Source organism: Ischnura elegans, chromosome 6 (genome assembly GCF_921293095.1).
Source record: "Ischnura elegans chromosome 6, ioIscEleg1.1, whole genome shotgun sequence".
NCBI lineage: Eukaryota > Metazoa > Arthropoda > Insecta > Odonata > Coenagrionidae > Ischnura > Ischnura elegans.
Window position 1 is genome coordinate 27,725,876 of NC_060251.1, and position 14,485 is coordinate 27,740,360.

Below are 14,485 nucleotides of genomic sequence, written 5' to 3' on the forward strand. Positions count from 1 at the left end.
AGTCGATCCTCACTCTTAGGCTTACCACTTTCCATTTCCTTACTCCTCTGCTCAAGACACTACCAACCCACCGCCTGCCTGCTTTAATGTGTGGCCCTCTCCGATTCTTAGTCCATCCTGCGTCTGTGTGGAGCGGCGCTATCCACCTCCACCAGTCTCGGCTGCCTCATGCTTTCACTTCCTCCTCATGAGGTCTGAGTGAAGCGACCCGAGCTGGTAAGGTGCTCTACCGGAGAAATATCTCCTTGAAGTTCTCCTCCGTCCTCCCCCAGTGCATGAGGTTCCGCCTTATAGGATGCGTTTCAATATTCAAAGCAAATAAAGCGCCTCCCGTAAGATAAATGAGGATTTGCTTTCATCCCTGAAGACTTTTCTGTGAGCGAATATTGAAATTTAGTCTCTCGGTCGCCGCCCGTGAAATGCTTGAAAAGGGTTTTTGCGAATTTACTATGATGCCGCTAAGATTTTTCTCTTCTATTTTTTCTGGATATCACACGATTACTTACACCACTTCTTTTTACAGAGCGCGACCCGGGTTTCAATGAATTATCATCATCTTCAGCCGCATAATTAATTTAATTTGTACCTGAAGATAATAATAATAATAGATAGATAGTGAGCATAAATAGAAAAGGAAAGCGGCCTATAAGATTTTGCAATGTAGCAATCGGTTGGGGAACGACGTACTACAGAGCGCGTCTATTTTAATTTGATGAAAACTTTACCTCCTCATAAGAGGCGGCTGATCTTGTCAGAATACGCTTAAATTTACGTTATTTTTTCAATACTCGTCTAAATAGGTTCCATAGGCCGGATAAGAGCGCCTTGCGGGCCGTAGTTTGGAAACCTTCGTTTTATATGAATAATAATTTTATAATAATAATATAATTATATAAATATATATAATAATATGACTATTGTATAATATTTCCTTTAGCTAAATTGTCTTTCACAGTGATAGTGCTTTCATGTATATGTCAATTAATAATTACGAGGGAGCTTGCCATAATCCACTCAATATTTTCATTCTTATTACCCTAAAGCTAGATTATTTATTTCTCAGTGGTTGCTCATTATTCAGACAGTTTCTTTGAAATTTTGCCGCAATAGCGCACGTTTTTTGACATAATTTCCATTACAATTACAATATTTGGGAGGTTTTGGTAGCCAACGTCTGTTAAATATTGTGTAATTTGCTTTCAATGCTCAGAATGCACAGAAACAAATGCCGTCAAAGGATAAATACGTGTTAAGAATTCATGGTCAGAGTGTTTAATGTTTGGAAGCCCTCCAGCCCTCAAAGGCTCTTAGCCGTGTAACCTTGGGAGTCCATCTCCCTTATCGGACATGACGTCCGGAATGAATCAGTGGCGGATAGCCTTTGGTCCGATAAAATGAAAGGAAGCGGTTAATCTCAGCGCCTCTCAGAATGACAATGTGAATGTCTTTGACTGAGCTCTTTGTTTTTTAGTGTGGTTTTGAAAATGTGTTCACGCAGAATAATGCTCACCCGTGAGATTATTGACGTGGTAATTATTGACATGTGCGGCTGGGGCATTAAGAGTAAACAAAATTTAGTCCTTTTTTATTAATACGCCTGAAAATTTAATGAGGAATTTTGAGGAATGGTTTATTAGAATATTAAGTGAATATTAGTACTTTGAAGATATAGGACGGGCCTTGTACACATTATTATGCATAATAATAGTATTCGGCGGATGGTATACCATGCGATAGCCCATTCTTGGGATTATTTTTAAGGTTTCTACGAGATCTCAAATGATTTCATTGATTTTTAAAGGCACATATTTTCTAAATGCTTCATCATGCTATATATGCATGGAAGAATAAATTATATTATTGCATCTGATGTAAAACGAAGCCTTACATCTTTTAATTACGTAAAATTGGCGACTTTGATACTGTGTGAGATTGATCGTTGCAATAATCTATTTATGATTCCTCAGAACTGAAAAATGAGTATAAATAGGAATGCAATATGAATAATGAATGAAAAAATTAACATGTATTGTAAGGAATGAATAAAAATTGAAAGTGAATCCCTTGGATTCAATTTTCGACACGGCTTTTGCTTGCTGGATAGCTTTATCGAGTACTTCTCACTTATCTGCTCTTTGCTTTGGATCAGATTGAAGGTCCTCGCCCAGCGATTACTCGAAACCATTTTTCTCGCCAAAATTCCTTGTGCTTAGTGGGTCGTATCGCGTAATATCGTAAACTTCTAACAAGCATCCTTTTCATTCAGAAATCAGTATGTGTTATCTCCTTTGTAACCTTGGCGCCAGCTCGGTCCTGGCGTCTGGCGTAAGTTTCATCCTGGCGTCTTGCGGAAGAAGCGACCGACCATTTATGCCTTTGGGCGACACGGCTGACCCAGAGGTTGATCCCTCGGTTTGTGTGTCATGCCGTCTGATTTCTGACCCGGCGTTTTGCCCTCTCCAACCCGCTTGTCAAACTCATGCCTGAGTGGGCAAATATCCAATAGAAGCGCTAGTGATCCATAGAAATTAATGAAGTTCGAGAATGGTAATTATATATATCCATTAAAAACATCGCATTTAGGTTTTCATTTCATTTTATTGATAAATCATACTTTGCCAACGTTTCGGAATTTAATGAATTCCATCTTGAGGGATGCATAAAAATTATCAAGTGACGGTACAACACCTACATCTCATAGCTTATTTAACATTATTGATAAATTTTTGGGAGGGATGATTATCTTAGAAGTTCTTTGGGTTCATCTTTATTGCTTTTTCATATTTGGATAGTAATCTTCTGCATGTTGGGAAGAAGGAAGATAGAAAACTGGAGGCGCTTTAGATGCTGTTATGGAGAAGAATGGAGAAGGTGAAGTAGACGGAGAGGAAGATGAACCACGAAGTGCTTGATGTGGTGGGTGAGGAGAGACAGCATCTAGATAAGATCGGAGGAGACGGGAGGTATGGATGGAGAGAGTAATGAGCGCGGAGGGGATGTTGAAAACTGTTAGAAGTGAGGATGCTGATTAAACGAGGGAGAGGAAGGAAGAGAATAGGATTTTGAGATAGAATGAAAATGAGTAGTGCTTATGGTTAATTGGATGGGAAAGTCCATGAATGGAGGGGAGCCAGTCAGAATACTTGTTAAATATTCCATAAAAACCTATCTCAATCGATAGAATACCTTAATAATAATTACAACTCATATTACTTCTTATAAAGCTAATGTTACCATAACTTAATACTAAGAAGGGATGATGTACGTAGAATTGTGGAAGATTTTGAAGAAAATTGGGTTGGAAATATGCATGTTGACGTACATACTCACTCTTACTCACTCAGTGATGCAACCCGAAGGTTCAATTTTATAGGTGGCAGAAGAGTTCGCTACAGAATTAACAGCAGAGGTGTGATTCCGCGAGAGGTTACCTCTGAGAAAGTATTAAATCGCGACTTATTGTAAATACAAGAGGGTAGTTCATGAAGGGAAGGGGAGACAGCCAGAATACTTCTTAAATACTCCATGGAAACCTACCTTAATAGCTCGATAATAATTATGTGTAGTACTTGGGCCCATTTTTGAACCGCTGGGGCTCCACTTTATACTGTCACCTGTTCTCATATCAGCGCCCGTGGTTTCCGATTCGCAACTATTTATGTTTATTTTCCGATTACGTCACATTTTTTCCTCGTTGGCGTCGTTGCTTGCTTGCCGGTGACGTGACGAAAGTCGACTTATCGCGTCAATTGTGTTTAGTGACGGTGGAGATGGGGGATATGTTGCTTCCGACGGGCTGTGACGGAGTGTTCCTTCCTAAGATCTTATTAGAGGATTAGTGGCAATGGGATTTGGAAGAGTTCGTGACGGAAGTTCGCGAGGGCTATCGAGGACAAGCGTTGGAAAAGATTGATATTATTTTATCTCGTGACGAGGATCAGGAAGAAGATGGTCTTCAGGAAGGACGCATTGGATTAAGGGATGCTGTGGTTATTTTGAAAACAGCAAAAGTTTTAAGCCGATGAAACCCTGCTCTGAAAAAACCGATGTTATATCGGTGGCCTTAAGTACAACTTACGAGTACCCACTTTACGCTTCCCTCCCCCAGCAGTGTTTACATGATTATTAAATTAAAAGTTATTGGCCATTTCTCTACCTGGTCGAAATAAGTGGGCGAAGTGTTGGTGGAAAATTGCAAGTGACTTAAGTTTACTAGTACTTACATTAGATTTCCACAGTGTTGAGCCAGAAACAACGTTTTTATGCTAAAGTAATACTTCCCCTCATTTGTTAGCAACTGAAAAGAGTAACACTGTGGCAAACTCAAGGTCTACTTATCATGATTCCTATATTCATTATCATTAGTCAACAATCCTAAGATTGGTTTGACGCAGCTCTCCATTTCTCTCTCCTATCCGCTAATCTCTTCATAGCTACATATTTATTCTCTTTTACATCCTTAATAACCTGTCCGATATAACTCATTCGGGGCCGTCCCTTGCCCTTTTTCCCTTCCACTTGTCCTTCAACGATTGTCTTCATCAGACCATCGTGCCTCAAAATGTGGCCAACTAAGTTGTCCCTTCTTCTGCTTAATGTTTTTAGGAGGCTTCTCCTTTCTCCTACTCTCCTTAGCACTTCCTGGTTACTCACACGGTCAATCCATTTTATCTTCATCATTCTTCGGTAGCACCACATTTCGAATGCTTCCACTCTTGACTTCTCTGCTGCTGTCAACGTCCAAGCCTCGCTTCCATAGAGAAACATATAGCGATTTATGAGTTAGTGTTTTGAAAATACGACCATTATATTCCGGCATCAATGAGAATTTTGTTATAGAAATACGGATTTTCGAGTGTAATGTCTATATAGTTTAGTAAATATAGCATTGAAGGCTGATATTTTTTGGCCTTCAGTCGCTGAAATAACTTGGGAAAAATATTTATGGAAATTTCCTCGTGATGACATATTCCTAAGTATTATCTCTCTATCATTAATGATGCACGATGATGCCATCATTTGTTAGCGTCTAATGTTCCGCGTAACCGCAATAATCTAAGAAAGTTGTCCGGGGGTGGGCTATAAGCTTTATTTTATCAGTATTTGCATGTTATGAAGCACCTTGAATCAGTTTAATCTGAAATCGACGTGTAAGATATTGCGAAATTAAACATTATTCTTATGCTTATACAAGTATTCCTTCCAGAGCCTAAAAGGTATGGGACATATCTAGTACTATGTCCAGCGAATGTTGCATGGAATGGATTTTATTTTTTTTGGGCGTCAGTCAGTGGTGTAAAAAATTGGGGTACAATTTTATTTTAGGGGAAATCTCCATGAAAATTACATGCTCCTCTCTTCATCGGTGCAAACTCCATCATAGATGATGCGCGATGAAGCTGTCATTTGTTTCCACCTAATAGTTCGCTTGGCCGCATTATTTTTGTGCGGGTTCCGGGATTGGGGGCGTTGAGTCGCTAATAGATGCGTGCCTGGCTGTGGACGTCCTTGGGGCTACGTTCATTTGCTAGCTGCGGGACTGAGCTAGAAACTATTAACAGCGGTTGGACATATGTCCACGACGGCGTTGGTGGAGAATCACTGCACGAACGGAATGGAGATGAATGAGGAATTAGATATGTGGAGAAGCGGTAATGTAAAATAATGCACTCGTGAGTTTCCCACCATCTTGCTAGCCCAAGTGTAATTGCTCCCATCATCATCACTGGTCAGCAATCCTAAGATTGGTTTGACGCAGTTCTTCACTCAATTCTACTATCAGCAAATCTTTTCGCACCTAAACTTTCATATCCTTCTTTACCTATTCCGTTTATATCATTCGATGTCTTCCTTTTCCGTTCCTGCCATCTACTTGCTTTCGACGATTGTCTTCATGTGTTAAGATATGTCATATAAATTTGTTTCGTCTTCTCATCAAGGTTTCCATAAGGCTTCTCTCTCTCCTATCCTTCTAAGGACTTCCTCATGACTTGCTCGGTCGATCCATTTGATCTTCATCATTCTTCTGTTGCACCACATTTCTAAAGCTTCTAGCCTTCATTTTTAATCAGCTGTCATTGTGCATACCTCACTTCCGTAGAGAAGCATTCTCCCTCTAAAAATATTGTGTCGTAAAAAAAACGTGAAACGTGGTGGCGTCGATGTGGTGATTAAACTGTTGGCTTCCTTCCTTGTGGGTCTGGGTTCGAATCTCGGCGGTGGTGTAGATTCTTTCAGGGTCCGGCCGATCACTGCTTGAGTGCTTTGTGGAGGGCACTTCAAGTCTCCCTCAACACTCTGGCTGGGGCGTGAAGTACTGTTATCAACTCTGCCGATGCTGGATTTCTCTGCACTTTCTACCTTCCCTGCCCTTCCCTCCTGGCGCTAATTACCTCAGCCATCGTTCGCCCCTCCAAATGCCACTACATGCTAAATTAAAGCGTATTGAAAACATTAGGAACTCAGTAACTTTATGTGCCAGGCTCGAGAAATTCCTTCCTCTGATTTTCCGTTTGAAGAAATGCATCAATCCAGTCGGCCTCATAATCCAATGCCTGATATTGAGCGAAGTCATGGGAGTAATGTGTTGTAGTCCGCCGTTTTCTGTTCGGTGATGCAGTCTGAGCCCATCTGATAACTCATTGGCGGTTGAATGAAGAGACGGGGCACCATGAAAATTTATGTAATGTTATGTGCAAATATTGCACAATTGATTTGGGTCCGAGATTCCGGGAATTCGTGCCTTGGTAGCTCATGGTAGGTGGGCATTGAACTTGGTGAAAATTCGGGCATGGTGGTTCGAGCGGAGTAAAATTATTTTCTTCGTGAAATCTCCGCACTTCATACGCTCTAGTGAGTGATTCTCAAAAGGCTCAATCCGCGATATATACCTAGCCCGCGGCCAATTTTTATGGGGACATAAGCTAAAAACCGCTGTGCAATAACCATTACTAATCTCTTTGTCTCTCTTTCTCTTTACAGTATGTGGCGACATTCACGGGCAGTTTTACGATTTGATGAAGCTGTTCGAGGTTGGCGGTCCACCAGCCTCCACGAAATACCTCTTCCTAGGCGACTACGTAGATCGAGGATATTTTAGTATAGAGGTGAGTGTTGCAGCTATGATGTTGTATGTGTTCGCAGCACCCCCGCCAAACGCCTATCGAGGCAACTTGCGGTGTTTTATTTAGTTCACGGATGCATCGCATCCCATATCCTAGCTGCTTATTCAAGATGTCGCCGAGCGAGTGCGATATAGCACCTCTATTATACTTTTTCATCCGAAAATTTTCTCACAGCACATTTGACGAATCCTAACGTCTTCACAAATCTTGGTCAAATATTCATGAATAACACAGGCCAACAATGAAAAAACGTTTTTACTGAATATACCTTATTCTTATGTTTTTAAAGTTGCTGAATCCAAATATGATGGTTATGAAGTTGTATCACCCACCATTAATTCACATTTTACAGTTAAATTTATGAAATCAAGCAATATTTTTAGAATTTAACAGCTTTTTTATAGTTATAATAAAATTGAAAAAGTAGGTCTAATGAACGAAGATAATGGAGGATTACTGTTGGTACTTCACCGAGAAGTTCAGCAAGCGATTTATCGCAGAAAAAGTTACACAAGAAGCTTCAAGGAAAAAAGGGAAAGAAAATGAAGACGAATTCCAGTTGACAAGTGAACCCTGTGTTATCACGCTTTAGTAAATACAAACAATTTTATGATGTAACACAGTGTTTCATTGATTTCCCTATATACCGTATAGGGGTATTAGACTAAATATTAAATACATATTGCTTGGAAACTATGGGTGAAAATAAACTACGGCCAGGGTTGGATTCGGCACATAAAAATCTATGAAGGTCAGCTATTAAAATAAAAAAAGTTTTCGAACAAAATTTTTTTGTTGGCCTGTGCAATTGGCCCATGGTCGATGGCATATGTTTAGTCACAAGCTTCCGTCCCGTAATTGGCGTTGGTTTCTCCTTTGTGTAGCCTCGGAATCATCCCGAGGCGTGCTCTTCAGTTATTGTCAAGCCGTCAGAGCGGACCCGGTTACCGGCGGGCGTGACTGCGCCGCGGCGGCAAGTGCCGTTCGGTCGTCCCCTTTGAAGTGAACTCGGTCGACAAAGTGACAGTTTAACCGCGGTTCCTCCCCCTCTTTTCTGCTTCAGCGAGCGCGGGAGTGCTGCACCCCGTGACGTGTCGCTCCAAGAGACAACCCGCGCCTGGAATTCCATAATCACTCTCTCTGCGTCCGGACACGTGATTTCCTCTAGCTTTGAGTTTTCGCTGCCGAATCCAGTGTTTCCCAAACCTTTTCATTTTTTCCTTCGCTGGGTTCTTGGTCATTTTCCCCATTGGTTCCACAACGCTCTTAGTAATACCAACGTTCCAAATACACTCGAACCTAGTCATCTTGAAGCCGGACGTTCAGTGACGACCGTGACTCTGGATGCTCTCGTGGAACCGTACTAGACTTCTAACGTTTATATTTGCCACCTTCATTTACATAAACCCCGAATAGGACTAGTATTTTTTAGTTGAATAAGTAAAAGTTAATGTGAGCAAAATCAGGCGATATTTAGTGTACTTCAATTTTCACGAGTAAAAATTTGTAAGTTTATTCAAGCATAAATTGCCAACTGGCAAGTAGGAAAGCATTGGAAGCCACAGCTATCCATATTGATAGACCAAGTATTGTTAGTTTCACTGAAGGATAATATATTCTCACGAAGTCGTATCAAGGCTGCGCTCGCTATAAGTGGCGGCACGGACAGTTACTGTTCCTAGAAAAGGGAAAGAGTGTCCTATAAATAGGATTGAGGTCTGGATATTTTTTCCTAAATTACATATGGGGCCTACTCTGTGTTGGTAATTTTTCGTCCCTCCCATGGCACGGCGCTGCTGGTTATGGCGCCCTGACGCCTGAGGGCGCGGCTCTAGCATCGATCAATTTGTGCACTTTCCTTCTTTGCGACCTCGCAATATAGAGGGAGACCCATATGTTCCCGAGAGACGCTTGCCGCGAATGTGTGTCGCGTGTGACCGAGGCCACCTCTTCTTCCTCATCGCCATTTTATGGATCGGAACTGGGCGTGCGGCCTTTTAAGGGACGTGCAAAATTCACGAAGCTCTTTACGCCCTGTTTCGGGAACGACCCATCATGGTGGCAGCTACCGATATTTCCCTTGTCGAGTCGTGTTCTTGTTTTGCACCTTTATGCGGCGCGATCCGAAAAATCTCGCTTTTTTACCCACAAATATGAAATAGTTCTTGTGTCGTAAACGGCGTTGCGGTATGGACTGCGTGATGGCGCTACCTCGCCCTTCATGGTATGGTATTAGGAGGAGGCGACCGACAGCTGAGGTCGTTTGCGCCATAAGGGAAGGGTACGGAAGGAAGGGTGGAGAGAAACCCGGCGTCGGTATTAGCCTGCTCGTAACGAAAGGCGCCAAGGGGACCACGGCTTAACGTCCCACTCAACACTCAAGCAGGGATCGGGCAGTCTCTGAAAATTCTCTGCCACTGCCGAGATTTGAACCCGAGCCCGCCGGGTGGGAAGCCTACACCTTAGCCACCACACCAACCCGATTCCTTCGCCCTTCATTTTTGAAGCGCCTCGCTGCGAATGCCTTTGCCACAACTCTTAGGATTCTCAACGGGCGTTAAACGCTGTCAGCAGCCGCGATTTAAATCGTATTACATTAATAAGACCGATGGGAAAGTGATCCGAATACCATGTGGAAATTAACTATTATTGGGAGGGGTAATTGAAATTTTTATTCAACATGGCGTGCATTCCATTTAGTTCATGCATTTCCATTACTAATCCTGTTGATTGCATATACTCTATCGCAAACAGTGGGCATTAAAGAATCGGTAGATGTTTATCGCAGCGTTGTGGATAATTTTGAAAACCCATGTTGATGCGAGCAGATTATCAACAGAGATCAAGCGTGCTGAACATGGTGGGTGAGAAGAGGAGCCTTCTAGATTATATAAGGAGTAGATAGAAGGTTTGGATGGAGCGATTTGAGCGATAGCTTTGAGGGGATACTGAAAATAGTGTTACAAGGGAGAATGTTGGGTAAACGAGGGAGAGGAAGGAAGAGAATAAGGATTGAATAAAATTGTTGAGGAATGTATGGATTTCATGAATACCCACGTGAACCACGAAGTAATAAATTGGACTCTTCATTTAACGAATAGCAATGTGGGCGAGGATCTGTCCTTTGTGGAAATTTACAGAGGGTTCTCAATGTTGGTGCGCAGTGTCCAAACTCCCAGTCGTATCGTATTAATCACAATTAACGCCCTGTTTAAATTGAAATGATATTACTGACGGAATCAGCCAATCAGCGCCCTTCCTAATCAGGAAAAGGTGGGATGAGTGAGGATCATTTGGGTGTTTATTTGTTTATTAGTTAAATAAGACATGGCAATTTTTCTACCGAATTTATTTTCGGACGACGCGTTTCCGTGTTACAGCAACTTTTTTAACTGCCGTTAAGGGCCTTTTACACGGGGCGTAGCTATGAAGAGATTAGCGGATAGGAGAGAGAAATGGAGAGCTGCGTCAAACCAATCTTAGGATTGTTGACTAATGATGATGATAATGATGACGGAATTGCGCAGGCTAGAACTGCATTCATTTCTAAAATGGCGTGGAATTGCGCGAATGCATGAACGAAATTAGAACAGGGGCTATTTTACTATCTCACGTCCACGCATTCTCGCATATGTTCTAGCAATTCACCGCGCAATTTTGACCTCGCCTTCGTACACACGTCAGATTGTGCAAGTACGTGGCCCGTGTAAAACGGCCTTTAGACGTTATAACAACGGAACTCGTCGTACGAAAATAAATTCAGAGGAAATTCTGCAATGTGTTATTTTACTTATATTAATGACCACCACGTCGTGCCACATATCATACTTGAAGGATGTTTTTAATTTCATAATCTCGACCGCTTGCGCAGGATTCAAAAATCGCTACCTTGCGTCGGCTTCACTTCCTTAAGAATTAAAATCGACAATAGCATACTATTAGATCGTATAATACGGTATTTTTGGATTCAGTCGCGTGATAAGTTAAGGAAAACTCTCGCTCGAAAAGTAACTACCGAAATAAATAACGGACCGTTCTAGGCTCCGCCGTTTTAATTCTCCGCCGATTTGGCAAATGACCGGTAAACAATTCTCTTTGTGTTTCGAGAATCGTGGATTGCCGCTGATGCTTTTTATCGCGCCTCCCTTTTCCTGCTCTCCCCGACGATGATGGGCTCCGATGCGGGAGGCTGAAATTTCTTCCGCGACGCGGTTTCCGAGGTCAGGGGCCAGGTCCTTATCTTCCTCTTTCATTAAAGAACTCTCCCCTTTGGCCACTGCGCTCACTGTGACGTCGAACTCGCGTGTTTACGCTCGGGTTTTTTCCGACGCTCTTCTAAACAATCTGAATCAGCACGAGTACGCATCAAGACTCCCCAGCAGAAGAGAGAAATTCTCGAGGCTAGTTCAGAAACGGACTCGTTTGCGAAGTTGGTTCGGTATTGTTTGGATGCGGTTTGAGGGTCTGATGTTTGGTATTGGAGCAGAGCTTTTTGTTTTCCAATAATTTATTCAATTGATCTCATACTCTATTCATGAAAACGCTTGTGATATGATACTTGAGTTTCCCCCTGCACTGCCACTGCAGCAGAGAAATATATGATTTTATAGTGATAATTTTAATGGGCGTCATCTTCCTGTGAGCCGCTTTATATATGACTTCAAAATTTTACACCTCCTACCTGCAATTCATTCTCAATCGGACATGCAGTTGTTTTATATTTCTTGCCGTCTTGTGTTCGTGAATTCGTGCAAATCACTAATTTACAATATGCATATTGAAGCTGTACGTTCGTACTTCCATGAGTTGGTGTAGTTACTTGCCTCGTGCACAACACTCATAATAGTATGTAGCGCCTTTGATTTACAGGCAATGTTGTGAAGCGCAGATACTGTAGAAATGGAACCTGCGGCCTGTGACTCCATGAAGTCGGTAGTTTGGGACTATCATCCTATCTCCAACGCGTCTAATTGCAAGTTAAAAGTTACCGAGTGCGTTCACCGGGTGGGTCCACCTCTATGTTTGTCGCTAGCTGTGAAATGAGCGAGTGTACAATCGAAAAAGCTGCCGTGAACAAAAACCGATGGCTTCCTGAGAGAGCATTGGTCTATCCTTTGGCAAGGTCGGTCATTCAAAACCTAAACTTCTGAAAATTCCGTGGCATGGCGACAGCAGGCCGCCAACTATCATGCCTCTCATCTCTCGGGGTAGAGGGCAGCAGCTCCTGCTCATATGTGTGAAGGTAGAGTGGACGGTATAGCGACACATATTTCATCACGGAGTGGTTACATTAACTTTAACGGCTTTGTTTAATAAAGTACTTTGGTGTGGAAGGCAAGGGGAAACCGTCTCTTTATTATCTCGATGCGATGAGTCCCGACTATTCCAGATCTGTCGTCGGCGATAGGTTGCTAGTTTGTGCTCTACTCAGGTTTTCCTATTAGAGGGGGAAAGACACCTTAGTGGCTTAACCGGCTAAAGCACTCGACCGGAAATCGGGAGATCCGGGTTCGAATCACGGTCAAGGCGAAAGATTATTTTCTCCGAGGAATTTTCGCACAATCTGTGCATTGCTATTTCGTCTACACATTACCTCACGGGTGGTGTCCTAACAAGGGGTAATTATATTAGTGGTGAATAAAGATATTCGATGCCTACGCTTATCAGTCCTTAAATTTTTCACCTAGGTTAGTCCTGATATTCTTAACACTAGAATGCCTGTCTGGCTCAATTTTACCCAAAAGAGAATATTAACGTTGATTATTTTGAAACGAAGAAAAATTTAGACTAATATTTCATGACTTTTAATTATTTAGTTTGGTTTACCACAGCAAAAGTTAGGCCTGATATTACAATTTTTTCTATTTTTTCATCACTTATACCTACCATGCCCAGATGGCTCATTTTGACCCAGACTATCAAATTCATTTGAAGCCTTTCTACTGTTTCATTGTATTCAATGTAATGGTATGTTTTATACTGATTTTTTGTCAAAATGTTACTGTAATTAGTTTTTAACCAGATTCCATTGAAATTCATGGTGCCTCCGATACCCATCAGAGGAAAAGTGATAGGTATTCACAAATTTGTGGAAGCTAGTTTCCCATAAAACCATAGAAATTGTAGAACGACTACAATTTTAATATTTTTCGTCCCATTAAATTTTCTACAACCCACCCAGTTACTTTCTAAACAATATCAATAAAGAAAGTAAGAAGGAATGAAGTATTTTGAGTATAATATGCAAACATGATCATATTGGGTCAAATTGACCCACTCGGGCATAATAGTGTGTACGGATTGGTCGGGCATGCCAGTGTTAAATTTATCCTATTAGAGTGGATGGATGAGTGCTGAATGAGGCAAAGTAGCCCGCGTCGTGGTACGACCCGTGTCGCGATGCGGCGCTGTGGCGTGTGGGCGCATTGCAGTGGAGAGTGAAAGGCGGAAAGGGTGCGTTGTCCTCATCGAGTGAGTGCAGTCTGGCGAGCGGAGAAAGTGCAGCAGCATCCCGTCGCCATGGAGACGGGTCGGCGTCAGATCAAGGACCCCTCCCGCCCCACATCACACCGTCTTCTCTCGGTAACCCCGCCTCCATCTCTTCCGGAAGGGTAATATCCCCGTGCGTAGGGGGAAGGTACTCGAACTCTTGCCTGTTATAGGGGAGGAATTGCAAATCGCCTGAAAGTCTAAGAGCTTGGTTCATTCGTTTCACCGAATAGACTAGAAATGGAAGGAAGGAACTACATAATGGAAGGAAGTGGTAATGATATCATGCTGCATTTATTTCGAAAAATAAACACTCATCAAAAATGAGTGTGCCATGCCAAATAATTCATTCAATGGAGAAAAATTAATAAATAAACGGTAATTGTATTGGTAGTGAATGAAGCAAAGATATTCGGTGCCTACTCTTATCAGTATTCGCGTTGTTTTTGGAAACTGAACTTCATTTCAAGCAACCAGTTAAACTTTTTATACCTAGTTAATTATCATCGATGATTTGTAGACCTTTTTCAGGTATAGAATATTTGGAAATCCTTGAAATAAATAATTTGCCAACCTTTTTACGATATTCATGAGTAGAAGGTGTGAGAGTGGTACCTTGCGAATACTTGCGATAGATATGAGTTAAGTTGGCATCCAATGAAGTCCAAATCCATAAAGTGTCGTCGCAATCCCATCATCGAAAGAGATGAAAATATTATACTTCCGTAGTTCCACGAAAGAGGACTTTGAACTGAGAAGATGAAACTTTATTGCTATTAATTAAACTCGGAAACCCCGCTTCTCCATAGAGAGCATAATATCCATATGCGTAGGGAGAAAGTTTGGAGAAAGCATTACTCAGCTTTTAAATT

At 41.9% G+C, this 14,485-nt stretch overlaps 1 protein-coding gene across 6 annotated transcripts in view; it reads left to right on the forward strand.

The window, feature by feature from the left end:
* LOC124160228 (serine/threonine-protein phosphatase 2B catalytic subunit 2-like) overlaps positions 1-14,485 on the forward strand; it is a 517,396-nt gene that overhangs the window by 315,833 nt on the left and 187,078 nt on the right. For all 6 annotated transcript variants that reach the window (XM_046536039.1, XM_046536041.1, XM_046536036.1 and 3 more), the window contains exon 3: positions 6,982-7,106. In XM_046536039.1, the coding sequence (XP_046391995.1) occupies positions 6,982-7,106 (125 nt within the window). The remainder of the gene's footprint in view (positions 1-6,981; positions 7,107-14,485) is intronic.